This window comes from Oncorhynchus mykiss, chromosome 7, assembly GCF_057628025.1.
Source record: "Oncorhynchus mykiss isolate SJ-2025 chromosome 7, ASM5762802v1, whole genome shotgun sequence".
NCBI lineage: Eukaryota > Metazoa > Chordata > Actinopteri > Salmoniformes > Salmonidae > Oncorhynchus > Oncorhynchus mykiss.
The window spans coordinates 1,459,647-1,485,257 of record NC_143028.1 but is presented as its reverse complement, the minus strand read 5'-3'; the positions used below and the strand labels follow the sequence as shown (position 1 = coordinate 1,485,257).

Genomic DNA, 25,611 nt, shown 5'->3' with positions numbered 1-25,611 from the left:
CTGCCACTGGAGACCGGCCAGAGACACTGGGATTGGCCTGACTGACTGACTCCTTGGGGACTCCCCACACCCCCGGTAATTTGGGGCAGGGCGCCTGGTCTTGTCTTTGGGAGCATGGTCCATTCTCCTAGCTTGGCCCCCTCTTACTTACAGGAGCATTAGTCAAGACTTGGTCTTTGTTGTTGTAAACAACCAGCTGAATGAGTAAGCTACACTTACAGAACACTGGACTCTGTTAACAACCAGCTGAATGAGTAAGCTACACTTACAGAACACTGGACTCTGTTAACAACCAACTGAATGAGTAAGCTACACTTACAGAACACTGGACTCTGTTAACAACCAGCTGAATGAGTAAGCTACACTTACAGAACACTGGACTCTGTTAACAACCAGCTGAATGAGTAAGCTACACTTACAGAACACTGGACTCTGTTAACAACCAGCTGAATGAGTAAGCTACACTTACAGAACACTGGATCTACCTAGTACTGTACCTAGTACAGCTGATCTACCTAGTACTGTAGGATATACCCTGATCTACCTAGTACTGTAGGATATACCCTCATCTACCTAGTACTGTAGGTTATACCCTGATCTACCTAGTACTGTAGGTTATACCCTGAACTACCTAGTACTGTAGGATATACCCTCATCTACCTAGTACTGTAGGTTATACCCTGAACTACCTAGTACTGTAGGTTATACCCTGATCTACCTAGTACTGTAGGATATACCCTGAACTACCTAGTACTGTAGGTTATACCCTGAACTACCTAGTACTGTAGGTTATACCCTGACCTACCTAGTACTGTAGGTTATACCCTGATCTACCTAGTACTGTAGGATATACCCTGAACTACCTAGTACTGTAGGTTATACCCTGACCTACCTAGTACTGTAGGTTATACCCTGATCTACCTAGTACTGTAGGTTATACCCTGATCTACCTAGTACTGTAGGTTATACCCTGAACTACCTAGTACTGTAGGTTATACCCTGATCTACCTAGTACTGTAGGATATACCCTGAACTACCTAGTACTGTAGGTTATACCCTGATCTACCTAGTACTGTAGGATATACCCTGATCTACCTAGTACTGTAGGATATACCCTGACCTACCTAGTACTGTAGGTTATACCCTGATCTACCTAGTACTGTAGGATATACCCTGAACTACCTAGTACTGTAGGTTATACCCTGACCTACCTAGCTATACCCTTTCCCTTGGGTGTGACAGTGACAGTGGCAGGACAGTTGGCAGGAGGGTTGTCATGTCATGTTGCATCATATCAGATTTCAGGCAGCAGGCAGACATTGCTTTGGGGCAGAGACAGCCTGCCAGAGTGAGGGGATAGGCAGATATATAGGATACAGACATAGGTTTAAACCAGTGTAACGGGATTCTTCCTGGGAAGGAGAGGCGGACCAAAATGCAGCGTGGTTGAAGTTCATGTTTTTTAATAAGAAAACTAAACATAATACAAAACAATAAACGTGGAAAAACCCGAAACAGCCCTATCTGGTGCAACAAACACAAAGACAGGAAACAACCACCCACAAAACCCAACACAAAACAGGCTACCTAAATATGGTTCCCAATCAGAGACAATGACTAACACCTGCCTCTGATTGAGAACCATATCAGGCCAAACATAGAAATAGACAAACTAGACACACAACATAGAATGCCCACTCAGATCACACCCTGACCAAACAAAACATAGAAACATACAAAGCAAACTATGGTCAGGGTGTGACAACCAGGGTGTGACAACCTACTGTAGAAACTAAAGTTCCCCATATAACTGAATACTGTGTAAAAACATACGCTCAGCCATGCATGTATGGATACAGGTAGTTTTCCACAGTATATCAAAAGAATGGGCCCCTTTATATTCCGTTTCTGTTTAAAGCAAGAGATGTTCTCAGAGAAGCCTTCTGTCTAAAACCGTCTTTGTGGGATGTAAATGGGAGGGGTGCTAGATTGCTGTAATTATCAAGCAAAGCCATGTTCATTTAGCACAGTAAGACTTCGTTGGCAAATTTAAAGCGCCAATTAACTTCCAGTGGCTGTGGACAACAAGTGACTTCAGCCCCAGTTGAGAGGTCCATATTGCAGAGTGGTTGAGGGCAGACAATGGGGGGATGGGGGGTTGAAATAATGAAGAAGGAACAAGGAAGAAGGGGATTCATCATGGGGCTAATTTTATGAGGCTTTCAGTGAACAGTAGGGAGCTGGTAAGTGCTGTATGACCAAGAGTGTCGATGTATGGAGGGACAAGACAAGTCTGTGTGGAGAGAGAGAGAGAGAGAGAGAGAGAGAGAGAGAGAGAGAGAGACAGAGAGACAGAGAGAGAGAGAGAGAGAGAGAGAGAGAGAGAGAGAGACAGAGAGAGAGAGAGACAGAGAGAGACAGAGAGAGAGAGAGAGAGAGACAGAGAGAGACAGAGAGAGAGACAGAGAGAGAGAGAGAGAGAGAGAGACAGAGAGAGACAGAGAGAGAGAGAGAGAGAGAGAGACAGAGAGAGAGAGGCAGAGAGAGAGAGAGAGAGAGAGAGAGAGGGAGAGAGAGAGACAGAGAGAGAGAGACAGAGAGAGAGAGAGAGAGAGAGAGAGAGAGAGAGAGAGAGAGAGAGAGAGAGAGAGAGGTCTTTTAAAATCTAAATTGTACAGAGGAAGGATGTAAATGGAATGACGTTTGAACCCAACCAGCTCATCCTTAGGCAATGTCTTCTTTGTCCTCAGCTATAGCGCATAGGCCTAGTTCAGTATAAAACACTCATTTGCCAGTTTAAGGTCACTGTAAAGTACTGACAAGGCATAAGTGACAGACAATTCCATCCAGGAAAAAAGCAGAGACATAAAAACTGAAATTTTTCCAACCAGCATATGCGTAACAATAAAAGCCCACACAGGAGGGGAAGGTTTGGACGTGAACACTTTTCAGTATGCCGCCCCCCTCGGAGTGGTCGATGCATTACAGGTAATGGAGCAGGCGATTTGCTGCCTTGTGCTCTCTTGGCACAACTGATGCTGTATCTCTTTGTTGTGGTAAGAGAGGTTGGGGAAGGAAAAAAAATGCAATTTACAGACTGTCAAGACTAGAGTGATCTGACTTCAATCTGAGAGAAATTATAGCTGCACGAGGCCTATAATCAGAGACAAAGTGGCTCTTTGAGGATCAGCACAGCGTCGAGTGGCGTAGTGTGGGGCAGAGCGTCCAAATTACATGTACTAGCTTTATTAACAAAGTGCTCCGACTGCACCACCTGAATCAGCCCTGTCTTTAACGAGGCTCTTGCTACCTGCGCCGCTAATTGGCCGCCCACCCATTCTCCCCTCCACTGTTTCTCTCCGGCTGACACTACCTGGCCCAATTTGACTTAAGGAGAGAAACTTTTAGTTTAGTTTGTTGATTCAACCATTTAAAAAAAACAAGCACACATATAACTTGAAAATACACATATAACTAGAAAATCGTCAGCATTACTCCTGAACCTGTATAAGCACACATTAACAACACCTGATCTGGTGCTGTGATTATGTGCACCCCTAACACGAGGAAAGTAATCAGTTAGATATCTGGGCGCAGAACCAGAAATACTCCTGTAAATGAAACATAGCTCAATGGGACTCAGGGAGAGGCACTACAACGTCTAGGGTGGTGACTTGCTGTTATAAGTTCAGCAGGTCCGTGTTCTGTTGTTGTCACAGCTTGTTAATAGTCTAAAATACTGAAGAAGGTGCAGGGGAACTTAAAGAGTGGAACCTTTTTCTCACTCTAAAGCACACACCTGAGTTAAAAGAGGCTACATGTCAATCCTGACTGAGTTAAAAGAAGCTACATGGCTACATGTCAAACCTGACTGAGTTAAAAGAGGCTACATGTCAACCCTGACTGAGTTTAAAGAGGCTACATGTCTACATGTCAAACCTGACTGAGTTAAAAGAGGCTACATGTCAACCCTGACTGAGTTTAAAGAGGCTACATGTCTACATGTCAAACCTGACTGAGTTAAAAGAAGCTACATGTCAACCCTGACTGAGTTTAAAGAGGCTACATGTCTACATGTCAAACCTGACTGAGTTTAAAGAGGCTACTTGTCAACCCTGACTGAGTTTAAAGAGGCTACATGTCTACATGTCAACCCTGACAGAGTTTAAAGAGGCTACATATCTACATGTCAACCCTGACTGAGTTTAAAGAGGCTACATGGCTACATGTCAACCTGACTGAGTTAAAAGAAGCTACATGTTAATCCTGACTGAGTTAAAAGAGGCTACATGTCAACCCTGACTGAGTTAAAAGATGCTACATGGCTGCATGTTAATCCTGACTGAGTTAAAAGAGGCTACATGGCTGACTGTAACGTGACTGTACCCCTGCACATCGACCCAGTACTAGTACCCCGTGTATATAGCCAAGTTGGTACTCATTGTGTATTTATTCCTTGCGTTATTATTTTTCTATTATTTGTCTCTAGGCATTGTTCGGAAATGCCCGTAAGTTCAATATTATATTATTAGTCTACACCTGTTGTTTACAAAGCATGTGACAAATACAACTTGATTTGATGGAGACTTCTTTCCGCATGCAGCCCTGTCAGGCTGAGGAGGCCATGTTTTTGCCCTAGTACTACACGCCCGATTCCACTAATCAACTCATCATCAAACCTTTAAATCAAGTGTGTAAGGCTCGGGAAATACTGCCCCAGATGTACATCTGCATTAGAAGCTGAGTCTGTCAGGTACTTTGTCCCCCTGCCTAGGAGTCAGACAGACACATCCTATAGGCCTAACCCTCCCAGCGATAGGCCTGAACCTATTCTGGTGGTGGATAAAGCTGTTATGAGTCATATTGCCTGATAGAACACAGTTATCAAATGAAAAGTTCTCTAAACACCTCATTACATACTAGACCTACAACATGCTTTACCATTCTCTGGATTAGAAACGTCAAGCAAACCCCGTTCATGACATGTTGTAGTAGACAGGCAGGCTATGTTTTGGCCTAACCAGCACAAATTCAGAGGGAAACATTGCCCTCTTGTGACTTGAATATTGCATAAATATTTATTCAGGCCTATATTATTCTGGAGACTTATAGCCAGTATATTGCATACTGGCCATAAGACTGACCAAACCAGGAAGGATATACACTGAGTATTACCAAACATTACGAACACCTTCCTAAAATTGAGTTTGCACTCAGAACAGCCCCAATTTGTCAGGGCATGGACCAGGTGTCAGGGCAAGGTGTCAAAAGCGTTCTGCTGGCCCATGTTGACTCCAATGCTTCCCACAGTTGTGTCACATTGGCTGGTGGACCATTCTTGATACAGACAGGAAACTGTTGAGCGTCAAAAACCCAGCAGCGTTGCAGTTCTTGACACAAACCGGTGCGCCTGGCACCTACTACTATAGTCTGTTCAAGGGCACTTAAATCTTTTGTCTTGCCCATTCACACTCTGAATGGCACACAAACACAATCCATGTCTTAATTGTCTCAAGGCTTAAACATCTTTCTTTAACCTGTCTCCTCCCCTTCATCAAAACGTTTTGAAGTGGATTAAACAAGTGACATCAATAAGGGTTCATGGCTTTCACCAGGATTCACCTGGTCAGCCTGTGTCATGGAAACAGCAGGTGTTCCTAATGTTTTGTATACTCCGTGTCTAGCCAAGGCAGAGTGTATATACTAGAACTCTTTCATTGGTCTGGGCTAGAGAAGGATAAAGAAAAAGGAGCGACTGCAATAAGCAAAGCAACCCCGAGTGAGAGATATGGGGCAGGAGAGGGTGGATGGCGGTGCTCATGGCCCACAGTTGGCGGTTAAACGATACCGTCCTGGTAAGTGCAGCACAGACATTGCAAGCCTGGTGACAGAGTTCTCGCAGTGTCTCTTTCTTTCATGGCACTAAACCCTGTCTCTCCCAGGACCGTGGAGAAATGCACGGTTCACCCTCCAGCCTCCCTGGACCTCGATGCTCCCAGGTAGGTAAGCCGAGCACCAGCAGCGTGAACAGGTGTGACATTCTGATAGGCCAGGGAACACGACAAAACAAGGCATGGCAATGTTCGTGTTCCTCTGCTCTGACGTAGCTGACACACGCCAGATTTTATAACGCCCGGATAGGTATTTTATGTATCAACTAACCACATCTTGTGTTTTAGCATTTTGGTGCAAAACTACACAGTTGATGACAGGGAAGGCAACCATTGGTTTATGCATGCAGCGTTTGAGCAGGGGAAAGCAACCAATAATAGCACCTGTACGCTTGTACCTTACTGCACAACACGTGCAACGTATTAGGCACTAATAGCAATATTGGATGCTTGCACACAAAATCAATTCAATGCTTTCAATAGGCCTATGTAATGTAACGACCTAGCAAAAGAATGCTGGTTGCCAGTCTGTTTAGATAACATTCCAGTCCTTGTACTCCAAGTCATGTGAATATGAAGTACAAGGAGTTGAACATGAGCTTTAAAAAAAAATGGCAACCAGGCAAGACAGAACCCGGTTGGTACAGAACCCGGTACCAACCATACAGACTCGGGCCATAGTTTTCTTTGTAGAATATTTGTGCCAAAATGTTAATAATACGATAATTACCATGTTCATTCATGCACACTTATTGTAAATTAATGTAGGAATGAACTGAAATTGTTCAATAAAAACGGTTTTCAAAAAATGGGCTTTTACCCGCCATCAACGTGGTCATCGGGGACTGGGAAAGTGCCATCTGGACAAGTTGAGGGCGGCAGAGCCTTGAAGAGCGGGAAATAAAACCCAATTAAACTAGCTTAGCTAACCTGCGACTGCTCTAAAGTTTCCTACCTTTGGCACATGGAAACAAACTAACAATAGTCTATAGATACATGTTTCTCTGGTTAAATACAACTATAACAATAGAAATGTAACCCATGTAGCCCACCTATGAATATGAGTGGTTTAGGACGAGCTCAATCTGGTAAGCGCCAGATATTTTCCCTTCGTTCATACTGCAGATAGACTGGTGTTGATGACTCTGATACAGGCTCGGCTGTCCCTGGCTGTGTGCACCTCCCTTGCAAGGTGTTTTAACTTGAGCTGCCATTGTCTTGCTGAATTATTTGTTTCCACTTTACTTGTTCACGACATCTAGTTAAGCACTGTGTCCACGATGGAGAACGAAATAACCGTAAGTTACCTTTCACCAGCGTACTAACTTTACTTGCCATCTTGCTAGCTAGCTAAGATGAATATGTTGTAAAAAAAATAATAAATATATATATATATATATATATATATATATATATATATATATATATATATATATATATGTGTGTTTAGTGAAGTAGCTAAACAGATAAGTGTTGCGTTTGATTGTGTCGGTATATTTAATTGTGATTCATGTAACAATGTGGGTTGCCAATACTACAATTATATAAATTAATGTCATATAACCAGCAAGTTAAAATGTCACTCTTGAATGCTAACGATATTGTCTAGCTATCACTAATGTTAGCTTCCAGTGCATAAAGTTAGCAAGGTCTTTAGTTTAGATAGCTAGCTAGATAAGTTATGTTAACTAGCGTTATTTATGTTCAGTTATATGTCGCTTGATGTAGATAATGTATTCCAAACCAGATTAAGTTATGTTGTAACTCGTTTATTGGTAAATGGTGATTGATCTTGCATGTTTCTCCTGATCGAAAATGTGTTGGCTGACTCTTGTTAGCTTTTAGCTAGCTAACTAGCTAAGTTCTCTCTCCTAAACCCTAGCCTAGCATTGTGCAGTTTCTCATGCATTTCAGTGAGCCATATGATAGGCTTTAAAAAGCAAAAGGTCACTCAGGGTTGGCTAGTTATTCCCAGCTCTAGACAAAACAAAAGTGCATCTACAAAGACAACCTCTTTTCAAGGCGCCGTTGTCCCCAAGAATACAGTTGTAGAGACAGTTTGTTTTGAAAGATCAAAGGCTTACAACATACCTTTTGTCTTAAAGATATCAAACAATATTGCTTTGTAAAATAGCTAATTTTTGCTACATTATCAGAATTTCTCAGCATTGGTGAGGATGGCCAATCCAGTGATGCTCTTGTTCTGTTTCAAGCTAATCTCAATCTGCACGCAGACCAGCACTCCCTCTCCTCCTCCTGCTCCAGTGTCTCAAGACCCCAGCAACGACACCTCTCCCTCTCACCATGCCCTCCGCTTTGGCACCGTCATCCCTAACCGCATCTTTGTGGGAGGCATTGATTTCAAGGTGACTTTTGTCTCTTTCTTTACTTTCATAGGGCCTCCTGGTTTTGTGTTTGCGACCTAACTTGACATTTTTGCTGCTGCTGCATGTTACTGGACCATGAAATGGGTGTGTTCTTTTTGTGTGTAGACCAATGAGAGCGACCTGAGACGCTTCTTCTCCCAGCATGGAGCAGTGAAGGAGGTGAAGATAGTGATTGACCGTGCTGGGGTGTCAAAAGGGTGAGTTCAGTTAAACTGTAGATGTTCTGCCCCGCAGACTGGATGACACCTGCAATGATGTTTATTAACTAAGGTATGACAATGGAAATGTAATCCAGGGACACAGTATCATTGCCTTGTGTTTGTGTCCATCCCACAGATATGGCTTTGTTACCTTTGAGACCCAGGAGGATACAGAGAGAATCCTTCATGATGTGAGTAACTAAAAGTACATTCTTTGACAAAAGGGTTCCAAAAGGGTTCTTCGGCAGTCCCCATAGGAGAACCCTTTTTGGTTCCATGTATAATTATTTTTGGTTACATGTAGAACCCTCTGTGGAAAGGGTTCCACATGGAATGCAAAACGGTTCCCCTATGAGGATAGCCGAAGAACCCTTTTAGGTGCTAGACGGCACCTTTTTTTCTAAGAGTGTAGAGCCAATATACTGTACAGATTAGAGGTCGACCTCTAGTACAGATATGGGATAGAGACGATACGATACAAACCTTATATCTCCTTCTAGAGGACAGCAGCTCAAATACACATTAGATCTAGCCCAGTCCATCACCCGTAAAGTTATGGTCATAGGTAGTAAATGTTCAGTGTAAAGTGATCTGTCTCAATCTGTACCGGATACCCCCTGTCCCTCTGCCACCACCACATCCCCAGGCTGACAGACTGTGCTTCCGGGACAAGAGGCTCAACATCGGCCAGGCCGTCCGCAAGCAACAAGTGGGAGGTCACCGTAAGTAACAGAGCACCGCGGAGCAGGGGTAGGCCACCCTGATCCTGAAGTGCTTTAACCGGCCTGGAAGACCAGGTGTGTTGAATTTAGGCAGTCACTGAACTGATCAGTTAGCTCATTTGGTCAGGTGTGGTGAATTTAGGCAGTCACTGAACTGATCAATTAGCTCATTTGGTCAGGTGTGGTGCCTAGATTGAACCGAATCCTGCAGCACCTCAGGAACAGGGTTGTCTTCCCATGCTGTAGATGAGTGACAGCTGAAGCAATAGCATTACATAGTGGTGGAAATGACTTTTTCAACACGTTTGTAATGCATCATTGAACATTTGAACTATCATACCATATATTGTCTTATCTTGATCGTGGTGGATGGGGACTAATGTGCTCTTGCACTTGTTGGCTTTAAAATTCTGAATCATCACCTGGGATTGAGTGTCGATAACATTTGCCTTTGTACATAACCTGGTGGTTGACTTGTGCTTCCTTCCTCCTCCACTCAGCAAACAGCTTCTCTGTGTCCAGCCATACTCCTGCCATGATACCCACCCCCTGTGGAACCATGTACCTCACCACCCCTACGGGGTACCCCTACACCTACCACAACGGAGTGGCTTACTTCCACACCCCAGAGATGAGCCCCTCCGCCCCCTACCACTGGCCCGTGAGTCCTATCCTTCACTCAGCCATGTGCTCATGCCACCTCTTCCCTGGTGGTGAATGAAATGTGCATTCTACATGAAGATTTGATTTGAACACACAGCAACATGTGAGAATCATAGAGAGACTACTGATCATGTTTCATCCAGGAAACAGACACGACATCCTACAGTGTTTTAGTCATTTTATACAATTCATTGCATTTGATTAAAATCTTAAGTTATTGTACATTTGCTTTTTTTTGGTGTAAAGATAAATGTTCTTTCGTACATGGCTGGTGTCCTCTGCATGTTACATGTGTCCTTGTAGTCCCGCTCAGTGCCTGGCTCTCCAGTCATGCTGACCCACCAGCCTCCACCCATCTACCAGCAGCCAGCCTACCATCACTACCAGGTCAGAGCAGACTGTCCTGGATCGTCTCACCAACACCATTACAGCTCAGCTGACCAGCCTGATCCCAGATCTGTTTGTGTTCTATAGGCAATGTTGTCCATGACCATAGGAGTTGGCAAGACAGCACAAACAGATCTGGGACCAGGCTAACGTTAGTCACCAGTACAGCATCATAAGACATCCATTGTAAATACTGGTACCTCAGCCAATGACAGCCAAGTCAGCTGTTCAGATGTAATGGTATTGAGGTGTTATCCCAGGAGAAAGCTGGTGTACTCCTGGGTACTGATGTGTTTCCTATACTCTGTGTCCTTCAGGCCCCTACACAGTGTCACCCTAGTCACCTGCAATGGAACGTTCCTCAGGTAAGGGAAGGAGATGGGCTTCTGTGCTCTTCACCTCTATGTTTGTGAGTGGGTTTTTATCAGAGGCAAGGTGGATCCTAAATGTCAACTAATTGTGTGTGTGTCAGTCTCCAGTGCCCTCCAGCCCAGTGTTGTACATGCAGCCCTCTGAGCTCCTGTACCAGCCCATGGAGCAGCCCAGCGACGGGGGCTGTGTCCAGCCTGCCATGCCCCTCATAGAGGCCCCCATCCCAGAGGTTGATAACATCCTGACCTGAGTCCTGTTCATTACGCTCAAAACTGAGAGAAAAAAAACTACCTTGGTCCAATAAGAAAGGCACATTTGTATTGACTGTTTCAAAATGTTTTGCCACAGTACGACCTACTGAACACAACCATTTTGTAGTTCCCTCGGTCAGTGTACTATTTCCCATATGCTACTTCATAGCGTTAGGTGACAGTTGATGTATAAAACCGTACTCAGTGCTTACTTGTTCTACCATAGCAGCAGTTCATCGACCACATGGTGCAACCAGCCTACAATCACACGTTATCATACTACCCACAAAGTCCAGGGGGGATGACACCTGTGATGATACAGCAAGAACCAGGAAAGGTACCAGTTATAATACCAGTATAAACTTATTATGACATCGTATGATAATGCATGCTAGAGAATCATCTCTATTGGTCTGTTGTGATGAAGGATTGTCATGTGTTGTGTCTGTTACGTTCCCCATCTAGGAACAGAAGTTCCACGCCATGAGGCGAGGTTACCCCTCCTCGCCGGTCAGCCTGAAGCCCAGGTACGGCCGCAACCCGCACTACGCCCACCTGCGCAAGGAGTACCGCCCAGAAATCACCACTGACCCCTCCCCTCCGCCCGCCACCGAACCACTCAAGTAGAGTATATCCACGTTTCCTTTCAGCCAATGAAACGCCCATCTCCTCAGGCAGAAAGATCTCTCCACCCGCTTGTCAGTCTCTCCATGACCCTGTCTCCTCCAACCCTTCACACGCATCATATTATTCAGTCCAGACAACTATGTGCTCGCTGAATGTTCATCTGTTTAGTATAATTTAATAGAATATTGACAATATGAATCATTTTAGCTACTAAAAAGTACTGTAAGCACTATGATGTAAGTGCTCGTTCTATCACTTCCGGACTGTGAAAAGGTGCATAGATTCCTCTGGTGTTTTTTCCACAACTCAGGGAGGGATAACTAGCTCCTGGTACTGCATTGTACTGTTGAACTGTTTCATAACTAACCTAATGCACGATTGAGCTTAAAGTTAAGCTAAACCATCTTTTGTAACAAGAATGTTCCTCCTTTGGCATTTGTGTCAAACTTTTGCCATGTAATCGTTCAGAGTATAGAAGCAAAAGGGAGCTATTTCCTGATACTGCTTTATATTGGCCAATCACACGTTTTCTTTTTCAAATTAGCTCTCAATGCAAAGCAAAAAAAAATTACTGCCAATATTAGTTCTAAATAAAAGCTCTCAATCTGCCATTGGGCATGTTTTATCTCATTGGTATTAGAATAGTCAAGATGACTGTCTTTATGATGTGACTGCAATACATGTTGGAAAATGTATTTTAAAATAATTAGGCTGCTGTCACAGAAGAGTGCAAATAGATCCCTAGAGAGTTAATCGTTACATAATTCTCCAACTGGATGAAAAAATACATAACCAGGAGATTATTTTATACACTTAGCATTTTTATGTATCTCATGTTTTCAAGAGCTGTTTCATATAGATTTTGCTGTGATTGTGAGTCTCTAAAAACAATGTGCCCTCCAGATGAGGGGTAACATCAAAATAACTCTGTCCACTGGACTGGGGCCACAAATAAAGCACAATGAACATCAGTCAAACAGATTCACATGGTGTTTCTTCGGCTCTGTGTGACGGCTGGGACATTTCAACAGATTCACATGGTCTTTCTTCGGCTCTGTGTGACGGCTGGGACATTTCAAGATTGGAAGGTCAACAAGGCAAGCTCTTTTTTTTGCCGCTCTTTCCTGCCTGTAAATTATTCGCCTCGTCTTCATCAACTTCAATCACCCTGGGTTCAGTCATGAGTCACCCATGGTTCACTCAGGTCTACACGATTTGGTTACTTTTTCTCCTGCATCCTGTCTTGGTCTGCTCCCTCATTGGTTATGCATGTATTCTGTTAAATTTGTTTTATTTTTTACAGATTGTATTCTATAACTGATAAGCTATGGGTGTCAGAGTTGAGGTTTAACTAAAGAATTTATGACATCACATATTTCATTGAGGCCTATTTTTTTGAATAATTATTTGAATAGCTGGATTGCATGTACTATGAGGTGTCTGGTTTTGTTTTGTGTGAACTGCGATTCGATTTCATTTCATGATCTTCCCTGTAAAAAATATATATATATATATATATATATATATAATCAGGGTAGAAACATCTCGAATTTTCCACAACGGTTCATAATTGAAAAGTTATGCCGTTTTGCTCTGAAACTTGTTTTCTTGTTGAGAATTGATCATAGTGAAAGTCAATGCCAGAAGAAAACAAATGACAGAATCATTTCATAAATAAGTGCTCCCATGTTCTGTTAATTTATCATTAAAATAACCGTTTAGGTCAATTTGATTTGGTCAGTTACTAATAAAACAGAATCCGTTTGATTTGAAATGACATGTTAGGAAAAGTATTTTGTTGTATTCTGAGCATGCCTGTAATTTCTCAATGTTCCCTTTTAATAAACAGGTTTTACTCTTTCCATATTGTCATAGCACCACACTGTCAAGTCAATGTGTCTTGCTTTTTAAAACATACATAAATGTTGAACTATTTGTTAGACGTTTGATGTTCAGTTTGGGGATATTCCACCTCTACCTCCTGTAATCCCATTACTCAATCTGAGGAGCAGATCAACTATGTTTTGCTCCAAAGTACATCCTTTTAAAAAATGTCATATTGTTTTGGAGTCAAGATATGCTCCGTTCATCTACCCTTTTTATAAATGAGGCTAAAGTTGTCTTGACCTTACAGTTAAGATTTTGTTTTAACATCAGTGCATGTATGTTTTGTATATAGTTCTGAACACTAGCTGACATTTGGCTGTTTACTTTGATGTTCTTCTGCACATTACATTGTGCCTTGTTCTTTCTGAATATTGGGGGGGGGGGGGGGTGTTTAAGACTTGTTGTGTTCAGAAGTGGGTCGTCTTGTTGGTAAGAATAAAGTTTGAACCCTTGAGAAGGATGGATACGTCCGTGTGTCATTGAGCCCAGGGAAACAACCCTTCATTGATAAACCCTTACTGATGAAATGGAAGCCTGTTTGAAATCGTTGCACTGCTGTGGAAATGTGAAGACTACAGGTCACACATGTACGATAGGAACACACGGCACTTGATTGTAAATATATGATATTTTAATAAGAAACGGTGAATGGATATCCACCAGGGACAAAATGGCAACACAGTCAAACACATCGTTGTGTTGCCTGAGTAATAGTTCATCATTTGACAAGAATATAGAAAGTGAATGAGACATAATTGTGCTTTGAAAACCTAAGGCATTTCTGAGTAGCTGTCATTAATTTAACCAATAATGAAAACATCAAACTCCTTTATTTGAAATAAATACAGTGAGAGATTGTTGCCCTAAATGGCATGAACGTAAAACACCCCCCATCCCCTTCTATAGAAACCAGTTATTAGGAAAGCAGTCCTTGTGCCATGTCAAAGATGTAGGACCTCTGGCCCAGTAAACAGGCTATCCTGCGGCAATGTTGCCTTTTTTGGCTCTGGGTTGAAGCTTCCCCTAGGTACAGATCAGCTTCCCCTCCCCTAATCTTAACCTCAGCCGATCTAGGATCAGCTTCCCCTAGGTACAGATCAGCTTCCCCTCCCCTAATCTTAACCTCAGCTGATCTAGGATCAGCTTCCCCTCCCCTAATCTTAACCTCAGCCGATCTAGGATCAGCTTCCCCTCCCCTAATCTTAACCTCAGCCGATCTAGGATCAGCTTCCCCTCCCCTAATCCTAAACTCAGCCATTAGTGGAATAAAACCCTAAAAACCATTTTTGTTATAGTCTGCAATTAATCATGTCCTTCCACTTCCTTAAATCTAGGATGGAAGACTGACATGGTTCTATATACAGTATAGTCAGAAATATCAGGACTATTAAATACCTGTTATATCAACCTGTATAATGTAGCCTGTTTATTAAATACCTGTTATATTAACTTGTAGCTCTAACTTGTAGCTCTACATTAGACCAGAGTTCCTGACACCTAGAACACAACAAAGGCTGCATTTACACAGACAGCCCAATTATGATATTTTGCCACCAATTAGTCTTTTGACCAACCAGAGCAATTATTTTGCCCATAAAAATTTGGTTGCCTGTGTAAACGCTGCCGAAGGACCAAACAGAAAGCACATGATAAAGTAACTAGCAAAGGGTGTCACAGTTCATCAGGTACACCACCCTGTTCACCAAAAGGATTCACTCCTACAGTGAGTCACGTGGCTGTGGCTTGCTCTATAAAGTAGGCTGACAGGAATCGAGCCATTCAGTAACTGTTTGATTGAATGCTAGAATGTGTCAAACTAGCGGCCTAAGTGACTTTGAGCGTGGTTATCGTCTGCTAGGAACACCGGATCCAATATCTCTGAAAGAGGCGGCTTACCTGGGATTTTCACGCACGAATGTCTAGAGTTTACTGTGAATGGTGCGACAAACAAAAAACATCCAGTCAGTGGCAGTTCTGTGGGTGAAAACAGCTCGTTGATGAGAGGTCGAAGGAGAATGGCAAGAATCGTGCAAGCTAACAGGCTGGCCACTAACGGCACAGTACAACAGTGGTGTGCAGAACGGCATTTCGGAACGCACAACTCGTCGCTCCTTGTCACGGATGGGCTACTGTAGCAGACCACACGGGGTTCCACTCCTATCAGCTAAAACCAAGAAGAAGCACTAGTGGGAACGCAATTACCAACACTGGACAATTGAGGAGTGGAAAAACCTTGCCTTTTCTGATGAATCCCGTTTCCCGGTTCATGCTGATGACAGAGTCAGGTTTTGGCGTAAGCAGCATGAGTGCGTTTACCCATCCTACCTGGTGTCAACGGTACAGGCTGGTGGCGGTGGTGTACTGGTGTGGGGAACGTTTTCCTGGCACACGTTAGGTCCCTTGATACCAATTTAGCAACGACGGAACGTCACAGCGTATCTGAACATTGTTGCTGACCAAACCCAATAGAGAGAGCATCTTTGGGATGAGGTAGACCGGGCTGTTTGCAGTATCAATGTTCCCGCTGTCCAATCTGCAGCTACGGCGTGATGCCATCCCGTCTGCATCGACCGACATCCATGTGGAACGTTTCCGACACCTTGTAGAATCCATGCCCTGAAAAATTCAGGCCGTTTTGGTGGCAAAGCGGGATTTGACCCGGTACTAGATGGGTGTACCTAATTAACTGGCCACAGTGTATATTGGTTAGTCATTTAACCACAACATTGTCTTGTTCTCTGAAACATACAAGCTAAATTAGGATGTTCATACAATATTGAAAATATTCTACTTAAAAACTGGTGATTTTAGTGTACTTTAGTGTATTGTGTGGTTGTGGGTGGGTGTGTGAGACAGCCATGTGTTTGAAATAGTTTGGCAGGGTGTAGCAGATCCTCTTCAGATCCCTAGTCCTCAGGCGTCACTCTCGCCCTCTGCTTCGTTAGGGTTAGTCTCATCCTCCATGATGGGTACGATCAGGTTGTCCTTGGACATCAGGTTGTACTTCATCACGAAGCGCGTGAACCGATGGCACAGGAACGTCTCGTTCTGGAGAGGGCAAGAGCATTCGTTTGAGTTTGCCTATATAAAATCACAACAACGTTTCTAAACCCAATGCTAGTTGAAAGCTGTAATCACTGGTAACCAATACACCAGAGTCAAATTATATTAAGTACAATGCAACAAGTATCATCACAATCACAGCTGAATCTATGTGAAACCTGTTGGGGTAAGAGTTAGGACGGGATTCAGTCTGATCAGGCATTGTAGCACGCTTAACATGTAAAGGTAATTTCCCATTGTGCCGACATAGTCAGCGTTAACCGTGAATGTGACCTCCGCAGCCACTGGAACGTTCGACAACGCGGGATCAGATTGGATCCCAGCCTCAGGGCTTTGGGTTACTGCTTTACAGTATGTACATGTGTAATTACAATTTACTATTCACAGGAATAAAGACAGTCAATGCTTACCTCATACTTGTCAAAGATCTGACGATGGTGGAAGTAAGCGTGGGAGAATATCCTGTAGATCCGCCGGCAAACTGAACCCAGTTTCCCTACTGAGGACTCTTTAATGCTCACTCTACCATAGAACAGAGACCAAATCAGGTCACAATCTATAGACAGCAACTTTATCACAACGCTTACAGCAAATGTAGGTAGCTGCATATATCAGTACAATGCGAATGATCATTTGGATAAAATGGTGTTCAATAAAAAAAACTATTGATTTCTGTGTGAAGGGTGCTGGGGGTTAATGAGAAAGTTACAGTCACAGGAGACAGAGGAACACGGTAAACAGTTGTTACCTGCTAGGGAAGTACTTGTTACTGTTGAGGAGGCAGGCGGCTCCGTCCAGAGTGTGTCTGGTGTAGTCGATGGCTGGACACTGTGCAGGAGACAGCAAACACAACAACAGGCTTGAGTACCAGCCATGATACAATAATGACTATAATGGTGTTATTAGTTCTGGCATGGTGAATGGTCGGTGCCAGAGGACAACTATCTTGTAGTCCTGTGTGGCTCAGTTGGTAGAGCATGGTGCTTGCATGGGTTCGATTCCCACTGGGGCCCCCCAAGTTACAAGTTTGTCTATAAGTCGTATGTAGAGGATACTGCTTACTTCAAAACAGAAAATGTATGCAAGCATGACTAAGTCACTAAGACTAAGTGGCTTTGGATAAAAGTCTAACTGGTTTATATTAGTATTCTATTCTTATACCAGGGAAAGAGGGTAGGAACTGGATGAGGGATCCGCCTCTACAAATGCTGTGGGCAGAGAGGACCTTACCTCTTTGGGAGTCTTGTGTGCAGCACAGAGGAAGATCCACTGCTCTGTTGCCGTCATCTGGGTGCATGTGTCTGGGTGGCATTCTCCCTGTGAACAGACAGAGTACATGTTAGTAACAGACTTACTGGACGTTACCACTCCAACAAACACAGTGTGAGAAGAATGGATGTTCAACATGATCTTCCTGAAGAGCTATGTCACAGGCCTGGGCAACTCCAGTCCTCCAGGGCCTGATTGGCATCACCCCTTTTCTCCTTCCCTAGCGAACACAGCTGATTAATCAAATGTCATTCTAAACTGAGGATCACGATTAGGTGATTATTAGAGTCAGGTGTGTTAGCTGGGACTAGGGCAAAACTGTGACACCAATCAGGACCCGAGGACTGGAGTTGCCCAGGCCTGCTGATCCATCGTAAGCGCATACCTGTAGTTTCACAGCAAGTCCGTTCAGCTCCAAACAGAACTGCCTAAAAACGGAGGACATGAGACAAGACCAAATGTTAAAAGGAGGATGTGTTTTCAGCACCAGTACACATTTGGGATGTCCACATGACTTTCTTCAAAGTGGTAAACGGCAGCCACTACCTGAGGTGTTCGTACTTCCAGACCCCCTCATCCTGACCCTCTGGGGGCTCCAGGATCTTGTCCATGTTGGAGCAGTCTGTACGGATGTTCTGTTGGATGTACTGAGAAGAACCACAAACAGACTTTAGAGGCAGAACAGAACTGTATTAAATACATCACCTGACTAAGCCATTCTACCTCAGCAACTCAAATGGCAGAGTAGCAGTCTTGTTGTTGTCTACATTTGAAAGATTACAGTTTCTCTGATATTTTGTCTATATGCAACTGCTCATCCATACTGGAGAATGTTACAGAGAACTGCCCACACAGATCAGCCCTAGCTACGTAGCTAGTAGAATGCCTGATTAGACTTCTTCAATTAACCACGGTGTCATCATACGCAAATGACTCAAACAGTAAGATATTTCAAACATTAAAACAGAGACATCTGACTCCCACCTGCTGCACAGCCAGTGTGCTGTCCATCTCCTCGAATGACTCATCGGGCCAGTTGTAGAAGTCCTGTGGGCATACACAAGAAACTCAGCAGGGCAAACTAACTGCACTGATTCAGCTGACAAAAAGACCTCGCCAGCTAGCTTATCTCTGTCTGGTAAACGAATAGGTAGCTACTAGCCCAATATTGGACTAAAGGAGCCAAACATTACTCCTTATAGTCCAAAGACCTTACATGTTCTGTTTAAAGGGTGAATTGGCTCTGGAAGCCAAATACTCCATCTAAACATGAATCCATTCTCAATTGTGGTACAGTTCTAGAACCATAAATGCCTCTACGTTCATGTCACATCCAAATTATTTCACAAATGCAAAATAGCTCCTCCCGTCCTGGGAGGAGCTATAGGAGGAAGGGCTCATTGGAATGGCATTCCAATGAGGTCCTCATATAGCTCCTCCCACCAGCCTCCACTGGTTTAACCTGTTAACACAGTTGCAGTGGACAGTGTTTTTCAGTGACAACATGTTTGTGGCCTGTCTTCAGTTTACACACAGTTGTTCTGAGACGCAGAGATGGCTAATTAGCACAGGTACCTTTTAACAAGCGTTGTAAAATGGAAATATGCTCATGTGGTACCCTAACTTTTTAAAGGTGTGTATCAATTTAACATGTTGTTGTTTTTACATTATTTCTCACCGATATGAAAGGTCGTTATGTTTCCAAAATCGTACTGCAAACTATCCGTGTTAATGTTCAGACCGAGTGTCGCGGCTCTTACCAAAACTCCCACATTCATCCAGTGATTTGTGTGTAATCTAATGGCACTGAGAGTCATGATTAAGGGCGAGGTAGTTAGCTACTAGATAGCTAGCTACCTGTAGATTCTATTTTCAGATAACTTCAGACAATTGACAATACAAACAGGCATCGTTTGATAGCTGTGACCAACCCATATCTTATAGGTCCTGACTTTGACTGGCTAGCCAGCTGGCTGTATGTAGCCTCGCTAACTAGCAACATTAGCTAGTTAAGTAAGCTAACGTTAGCAGCTGACAAACGGGCCGTTCTAGGAAAGGATACAAAATGTGCCCAAGTAAAAAAATGCAAGACATGAGCATTGAACACACTAAAATTAAACCATGTTGCTAAAATCTGGTACCTTTTCTTTAGTCCCTGGTCGATTCCTCCTCATAACAGCTGCACCCTCCGCCATGACCATCTCGACTGGAATCCGGATGTTGCCAAAGCTGGAGGAAGTGTCAGCTCTCAGTGCAAGTAGCCTATCTTCTGACAGTAAAAAAATTAATTGCGGATTTGATTGAACTTCAGGGGTGTATTCATTAGTCGGATTCTGTTGGAAAAACGTTTTAGAAAAAGAAACCGTTTAAATCAAATAATATAAAATATAATTGTATTTGTCACATGGGCCGAATACAACTGGTGTAGACTTTACCATGGAATGCTTGCTTACGAAGCCTTCCCAACGACACAGAGTTTTAAAATAAAGTAGTACAAGAGGAATAAAATAAAATACACAAGATGGAACTACAGTATATACACAGTATATACACAGGGAGTACCAGTACCAGATCAACATGAAGAGGTACGGGGTATCTGAGGTAGATATGTACACGAAGGCAGGGTAAAGTGACTAGACATCAGGATCAATAATAAGAATAAAATAAAGAACAGAGCACCAGCAGCAAATTATGAGTGTAAACGTGTGTGTTTGTGTTGTGTCGGTCTTTGTGTGTGTGTGTTAGCCTATGTGTGTTAGCGTATGTGAAAGTGCGTGGGAGTGTCAATGTAGTGTGTGCGTGTATATATAGTTTATCGTTTACTCTTGGAACCAAACGGAACGAAACGGGGAGGGACCTACTTGAATTTCTCCAATAGAAACTCTCGTTTTCGTTGCAAAACGTTTTCCGTTTGGAGTGAACGGTTTCCGTTGCAAAACGTTTTGCAACCGAATCCGACTAATTCATAAATCATAAATCCTCTCTTATACACATACCAGGTATATACCAGCAATGGTGTGTGTGTAAGAAAGGATGTATCAATGTATACTTGATTTAATTCCAGATCTCAGATCCACACGGGTGGAAGAACTGGGTGTATTCATTATTTGGATCAGTGAAAATAAGAATAATGTTTGTTTAGTTGTGGAAAGCTATTAAATTGTTCTCAACATAAATATTTTGAGGGGAAAGAGGGGGTCATTTTGACTTCAATGTATTTATATGTAAGAAAACAAATGTCGTTTTCTCTGTTTATTGTCTCCTTTCATTTGATTGATTAATACTGTTGAGTCTTTTTAAATTGACAGGCCACACTGCTGACCACCAGTCCTGTGACAGTATCTGATGCAGTAGCCTACTGTAGGATCAGGCATTTCCACAGGATACCCTGTTTGTAAATATTCACTGATTCTCCATTAGCTTACTCTCAATGGCAATGTTCCATGTTCTATAGATCATTCTATCCTCACAATGCATTATATGTTATGATCAAGCTGTTTATACTCTGTTATAATACTGTTCTACCCTAAAACAATGACGTCGTGGTTGGACGGAATCTGAGAGTGTCTGCTCCTTCCTATGTTCCATATTCTACTCCATATAGAGAAGCTTCTCTAACAGGCCTCCATGTTATTTCTAGAATGAAAGTGTACCTGCAGATTGTTCTATACTGTAGTGTTGTGATGGATCTATACCGTAGTGTTGTGATGGTCCTATACCGTAGTGTTGTGATGGGCCTATACCGTAGTGTTGTGATGGTCCTATACCGTAGTGTTGTGATGGTCCTATACCATAGTGTTGTGATGGGCCTATACCATAGTGTTGTGATGGGCCTATACCATAGTGTTGTGATGGTCCTATACCGTAGTGTTGCGATGACTTTAAGAGAATGAATGAGGGCCTGCAGATACTGTAGCACTGTGATGATGCATTCCAAACAGTAAACGTGTCCCTTTATTGTGGATTACTGGATAATAAAATGTATTTTGGTAGACGTACAGTATCAAGAGGGCCGTGGTCCACGGCACGCGGGTCAATAATGTGCAGGGCTAGGACATCTGCATTGATGAATCAGGGGTTTTATCTGTATGGACAGGATCAAGGCCTTGGCAGCATCTCAATGCCACCAAATCCCTGCTCATTAAAATAACAAAACCTCTTGTCCGGCAACCTTTGATTGAGTTTTATAAAAGAGGCTCGTGGCCCTCTGTCCTGGATATTACATTGAGGAAGAGTGCTCTAACAACAGCCCAGACATGAGTAAGGTAAGGCAGACCAGTTTTTCTCCAGCTAGTTGGCACTACTGTATACAGCTCTCTGGGTCTGTGCTTGTTTTTATGGACTTTAAAGCTGATTTGGAAAGGAACTGGTTGATTGATCAACACATTAATGTCATAGTGCTGCCATGAAAAATAATCCAGAGTTAAGTTTTATAGTGTTTGGTAATGAAAATGATCATTGATCTCTGTTTTACTGGTAGACAAGCTGTAGAATACCAACAGTGTAGTAGCCTATAACAAGAGACCTATAAACAGGAGACAAACTTACTTGTACCTAATTGTTGGTCCAGAGAAGGCAGTATATTTTGCCATTATAGAAATCATAGAAAATGTGTTTTTATATTAGGAAGTGTACTTTTATTTGAAATGCAGTAAAATGAAAGAAAAAAACCTGATGTTAACATTTCCCTCCGACCTTCGACCCTGGCTGTGTAGATCACTTTCTACGAGGATAAAAACTTCCAGGGTCGCTCCTATGAGTGCGACACGGACTGCCCCGATGTGCACCCCCATTTCAGCCGCTGCAACTCCATCAAGGTAGATAGCGGCTGCTGGGTGCTGTACGAGAGGCCCAACTATGCAGGCTACCAGTATGTACTGACCAGGGGAGAGTACCCAGAATATCAGCGCTGGATGGGCTACAGCGACACCATTCGCTCCTGCCGTACCTTTTCTTATGTGAGTAGCCGGGAGGTGAGAGAAGATGGGTTTTGATGTGTGGTTTGTTCATGGCTCAATCTGTATTGTAGTAATGCATTGTGGGGATTTATCAGTGTATACTTGTTCACTCAACTGGTGGTTTTAGGACAGGTTGCCTTAATACAGACGAAGCCTAGTCCTGGACTAAAAAGCACTTTCAGTGGAGATTTTCCATTGATTTTTGTCCACGACTTGGCCTCATCTGTGTCCGGGAATCCGGCCCATAGTTTTATAAGCACAACACATGAGTCTGTGAATGGTTGAGAGATAACCAAAGGTCTGAAGGTACATGTCAAATAAAGCAAAGTGACTCTACGACTCGCCTAGAGGAGGAGGTTCCATGGTTGGATGGATGGAAGCCCATAATCTTGGGTTCCTTCAAGAGACATTTCTGAGACATTCTGGACATGTCCTAAACTACCTTTGTGACTGTCATGACCCTGGCCTATGTTAGCACACTGCGACCTCCCCAATTGTGATATCCCTCTTCTGACACCAAATGTGGTGTTTGGCTACTTTAGCATTTTGACTTACCTGTGTTAACCTAAGGCCCGCTGAAACATGTCAGATGTACTGGTTTCCTGTGTTAACCTAAGGCCCGCTGAAACATGTCAGATGTACTGGTTTCCTGTGTTAACCTAAGGCCCGCTGAAACATGTCACATGTACTGGTTACCTGTGATTCCCCATGCCCCCCAAGTGACCTGTGTTTTGCCAGTGTTACCTCTCCTGTATCTCTCTGTCCGAGCAGGCCAGCGGCAGTCCCTACCGCATGAGAATCTACGAGAGGCCAGACTTCCAGGGACAGATGATGGAGTTCGGCGAGGACTGTGACTCCGTCCAGGACCGTTTCCGTAGCCGTGACATCTACTCCGCCAACGTCATGGATGGCTACTGGACCCTCTACGAGCATCCCAACTACAGGGGCCGCCAGTACTTTATGAGGCCCGGCGAGTACAGGAAGTTCAGCGAATGGGGAGCCACCTGTGCCACCACCGGCTCCTTCCGTAGGATCACCGACTTTTAGGCCCAACGTCCTCTCCACTCTGACCAGTCAATAAAACAATTGTTTAAATAAGCTTGCTGTTGATATTTCACTGTTTCTGATTAAGTGATTGATATTAATTGGTGACATTTATGATATTTGGGGTCTGTGTTTGTGCCTTTAGCTTAAATGGAGGACAAACCTCAATATGTTGAGCAAGAGGCACATGTTGTACATATGGGCCTAAATTGAATGGAATATACTGCAAACAGGTCTACATAAGAAGATGTAAATATATAGTTGAAATGTTGTACATTTAACATTAAAGTGTTGAATCATATGACATTAAGCAGACCATGTTCAGGATCAAGTTTCTATCTCACTCACTCTACATGCTTCTTTGACACAGAGTCACTGGGACAAAAAGGGCCACACAGTTGAAACTTACCTCCACGTTGGCAAAGTTCCCAATCAGAGAAAGGTCCCAAAACAGAGATCCTGAAGATCTTTTCATACCTGCTAGTGTAACCTTCCACCTTATGCAATATAACAGAACTCCTATTGGTTACTAGGCCCTGTCAGTCAAAGTATATAGAAGCAAATATTAATGTCAGTAACTTAGTAATAATATTCCAGGGACTTCAGGGTGTATAGACTGGCCTACATTGTCACTGTGGCTTTTTTGTCAATAACAAAACACTTTTATTAGTCATGTTTAAGGACCACCTTAAAGTGCTATCAAAACTAGCTTAAAGTGCTGTCAGAAGTTAAAATATTGTAATTATGGTGTGAATCACATTGTTACTAATAAGATTGTTCTATAATAAATCTAATATTTTCTATGTCTGGTTAGATCAGTTATGTTCCAGTTATGTATACTGAACAAAAATATAAATACAACATGCAACAGTTTTACTGAGTTCCAGTTCATGTAAGGAAATTAGTGCTTCTTGATGCCACACCTCAGGTGAATGGATTTTCTTGGCAAATGAGAAATGCTCACTAACAGAGATGTAAACAAATTGGTGCACAACATTTGAGAGAAATAAGGTTTTGTGCATAAGAAACATTTCTGGGATTTTTTATTTCAGCTCATGGAACATGGGACCAACACTTTACATGAAGCGTTTATATTTTTGTTCAGTGTATATGCAGTTCTGAGAAGAAAAATATTGTACAAGCAAAACCTGTAACAATATATGTTTGACCAATCCTGATCACTCCTGATCACTCCTGACCAATCCTGACCAATCCTGATCACTCCTGGGTTGGCAGGTAGCCTAGTGGTTAGAGCATTGGGCCAGTAACTGAAAGGTTTCTGGATCAAATCCCTGAGCTGACAAGGTAAAAATCTGTTGTTCTTCCCCTGAACAAGGCAGTTAACCCACTGTTCCTAAGCTGTCATTGTAAATACGAATCTGTTCTTAACTGGCATGGCTAGTTCAATAATAAAGGGTCTCCTGATTGCCTTTTTTCACACAATTAATACATTGGTTAAATAAAATAAGACATTATTTATTATTCATTTATAGGGGACAATGCACATGAATCAACATCAATATTACAATAATGCCACATCCATGTAAATGTGCCGGGGTTAGCCAAAAGATCATGTGCACCCGTAGTCCCAGGACAGCCAAGGACAATTACACAGTCACAATACACACACTCACTAAAACAATACAACATACCAATACATCACATCCAATAATATATCATTCTAACAACAACAACACTATCATCAACTGTCGTCTTACATATGAGGAACCACAGATAACTCATGTGTAGAGCTTTGGGTAGATTTGAACCATCAGTTATCCTGATGTTCCTGATGGTTTTTCCTAGATGCTTGGCTACTGCTACTGCTGTTACACAACACTGACATGATGCTGCCTCTGTGACTGACTGACTGGCATTCGAATCCGGGTC

At 42.9% G+C, this 25,611-nt stretch overlaps 3 protein-coding genes across 11 annotated transcripts; 2 read left to right on the top strand and 1 right to left on the bottom strand.

Moving 5' to 3' along the window:
- The first annotated feature begins 6,572 nt into the window (after nt 1–6,572).
- Nucleotides 6,573–13,847, top strand: LOC110527269 (protein boule-like). 6 transcript variants are annotated; one of them, XM_090242267.1, is made up of 11 exons: nt 6,573–7,189; nt 8,126–8,257; nt 8,384–8,475; nt 8,615–8,669; nt 9,125–9,200; nt 9,701–9,861; nt 10,167–10,250; nt 10,568–10,615; nt 10,723–10,851; nt 11,103–11,210; nt 11,339–13,847. In XM_090242267.1, the coding sequence occupies exons 1-11, from the start codon at nt 7,172–7,174 to the stop codon at nt 11,498–11,500; spliced, it is 1,065 nt and encodes a 354-aa protein (XP_090098393.1). In that variant the 5' UTR covers nt 6,573–7,171; the 3' UTR covers nt 11,501–13,847. The 6 variants fall into 6 exon arrangements, with proteins under 6 accessions (XP_090098393.1, XP_090098392.1, XP_036838322.2 ...); XM_090242266.1 differs by having other exon boundaries at nt 11,100–11,210; XM_036982427.2 differs by having other exon boundaries at nt 6,700–7,189; nt 8,105–8,257.
- Nucleotides 13,848–14,000: 153 nt separating this feature from the next.
- LOC110495584 (MOB-like protein phocein) lies at nt 14,001–20,561 on the bottom strand. 3 transcript variants are annotated; one of them, XR_016497507.1, is made up of 9 exons: nt 19,861–20,006; nt 18,704–18,766; nt 18,266–18,366; nt 18,105–18,147; nt 17,681–17,767; nt 17,199–17,278; nt 16,861–16,972; nt 14,553–16,435; nt 14,001–14,447 (listed from the first exon to the last, which is right to left on the bottom strand). XR_016497507.1 is itself a non-coding variant. In XM_090242270.1 (9 exons), the coding sequence occupies exons 2-9, from the start codon at nt 19,918–19,920 to the stop codon at nt 16,301–16,303; spliced, it is 681 nt and encodes a 226-aa protein (XP_090098396.1). In that variant the 5' UTR covers nt 19,921–19,988; nt 20,288–20,561; the 3' UTR covers nt 14,001–16,300. The 3 variants fall into 3 exon arrangements, 2 of the variants coding, with proteins under 2 accessions (XP_090098396.1, XP_090098394.1); XM_090242270.1 differs by adding an exon at nt 20,288–20,561 and having other exon boundaries at nt 14,001–16,435; nt 19,861–19,988; XM_090242268.1 differs by adding an exon at nt 20,288–20,395 and having other exon boundaries at nt 14,001–16,435; nt 19,861–20,052.
- LOC149982200 (gamma-crystallin M2-like) lies at nt 19,195–23,775 on the top strand. 2 transcript variants are annotated; one of them, XM_090242271.1, is made up of 3 exons: nt 19,195–19,352; nt 22,435–22,677; nt 23,449–23,775. In XM_090242271.1, exons 1-3 carry the CDS (start codon nt 19,323–19,325, stop codon nt 23,722–23,724), a joined length of 549 nt encoding a protein of 182 aa, XP_090098397.1. In that variant the 5' UTR covers nt 19,195–19,322; the 3' UTR covers nt 23,725–23,775. The 2 variants fall into 2 exon arrangements, with proteins under 2 accessions (XP_090098397.1, XP_090098399.1); XM_090242273.1 differs by lacking the exon at nt 19,195–19,352 and adding an exon at nt 20,258–20,320.
- The last annotated feature ends 1,836 nt before the right edge of the window (nt 23,776–25,611 follow it).

Excerpts from the sequence above, each read along its gene's own strand:
- LOC110527269 (XM_090242263.1), top strand. The coding sequence starts at position 8,069 with ATGGCCAATCCAGTGATGCTCTTGTTCTGTTTCAAGCTAATCTCAATC. Across the intron at positions 8,670-9,124 it reads CAGAGAGAATCCTTCATGAT|GCTGACAGACTGTGCTTCCG; the intron begins GTGAGTAACTAA and ends CCACATCCCCAG. Across the intron at positions 10,852-11,099 it reads TAGAGGCCCCCATCCCAGAG|CAGCAGTTCATCGACCACAT; the intron begins GTTGATAACATC and ends GTTCTACCATAG.
- LOC149982200 (XM_090242271.1), top strand. The coding sequence starts at position 19,323 with ATGCTCATGTGGTACCCTAACTTTTTAAAG. Across the intron at positions 19,353-22,434 it reads GGTACCCTAACTTTTTAAAG|ATCACTTTCTACGAGGATAA; the intron begins GTGTGTATCAAT and ends CTGGCTGTGTAG. Across the intron at positions 22,678-23,448 it reads CCTGCCGTACCTTTTCTTAT|GCCAGCGGCAGTCCCTACCG; the intron begins GTGAGTAGCCGG and ends CTGTCCGAGCAG.
- LOC110495584 (XM_090242270.1), bottom strand. The coding sequence starts at position 19,920 with ATGGTCATGGCGGAGGGTGCAGCTGTTATGAGGAGGAATCGACCAGGG. Across the intron at positions 18,767-19,860 it reads GACCAGGGACTAAAGAAAAG|GACTTCTACAACTGGCCCGA; the intron begins GTACCAGATTTT and ends GTATGCCCACAG. Across the intron at positions 17,768-18,104 it reads GACTTGCTGTGAAACTACAG|GGAGAATGCCACCCAGACAC; the intron begins GTATGCGCTTAC and ends GTCTGTTCACAG.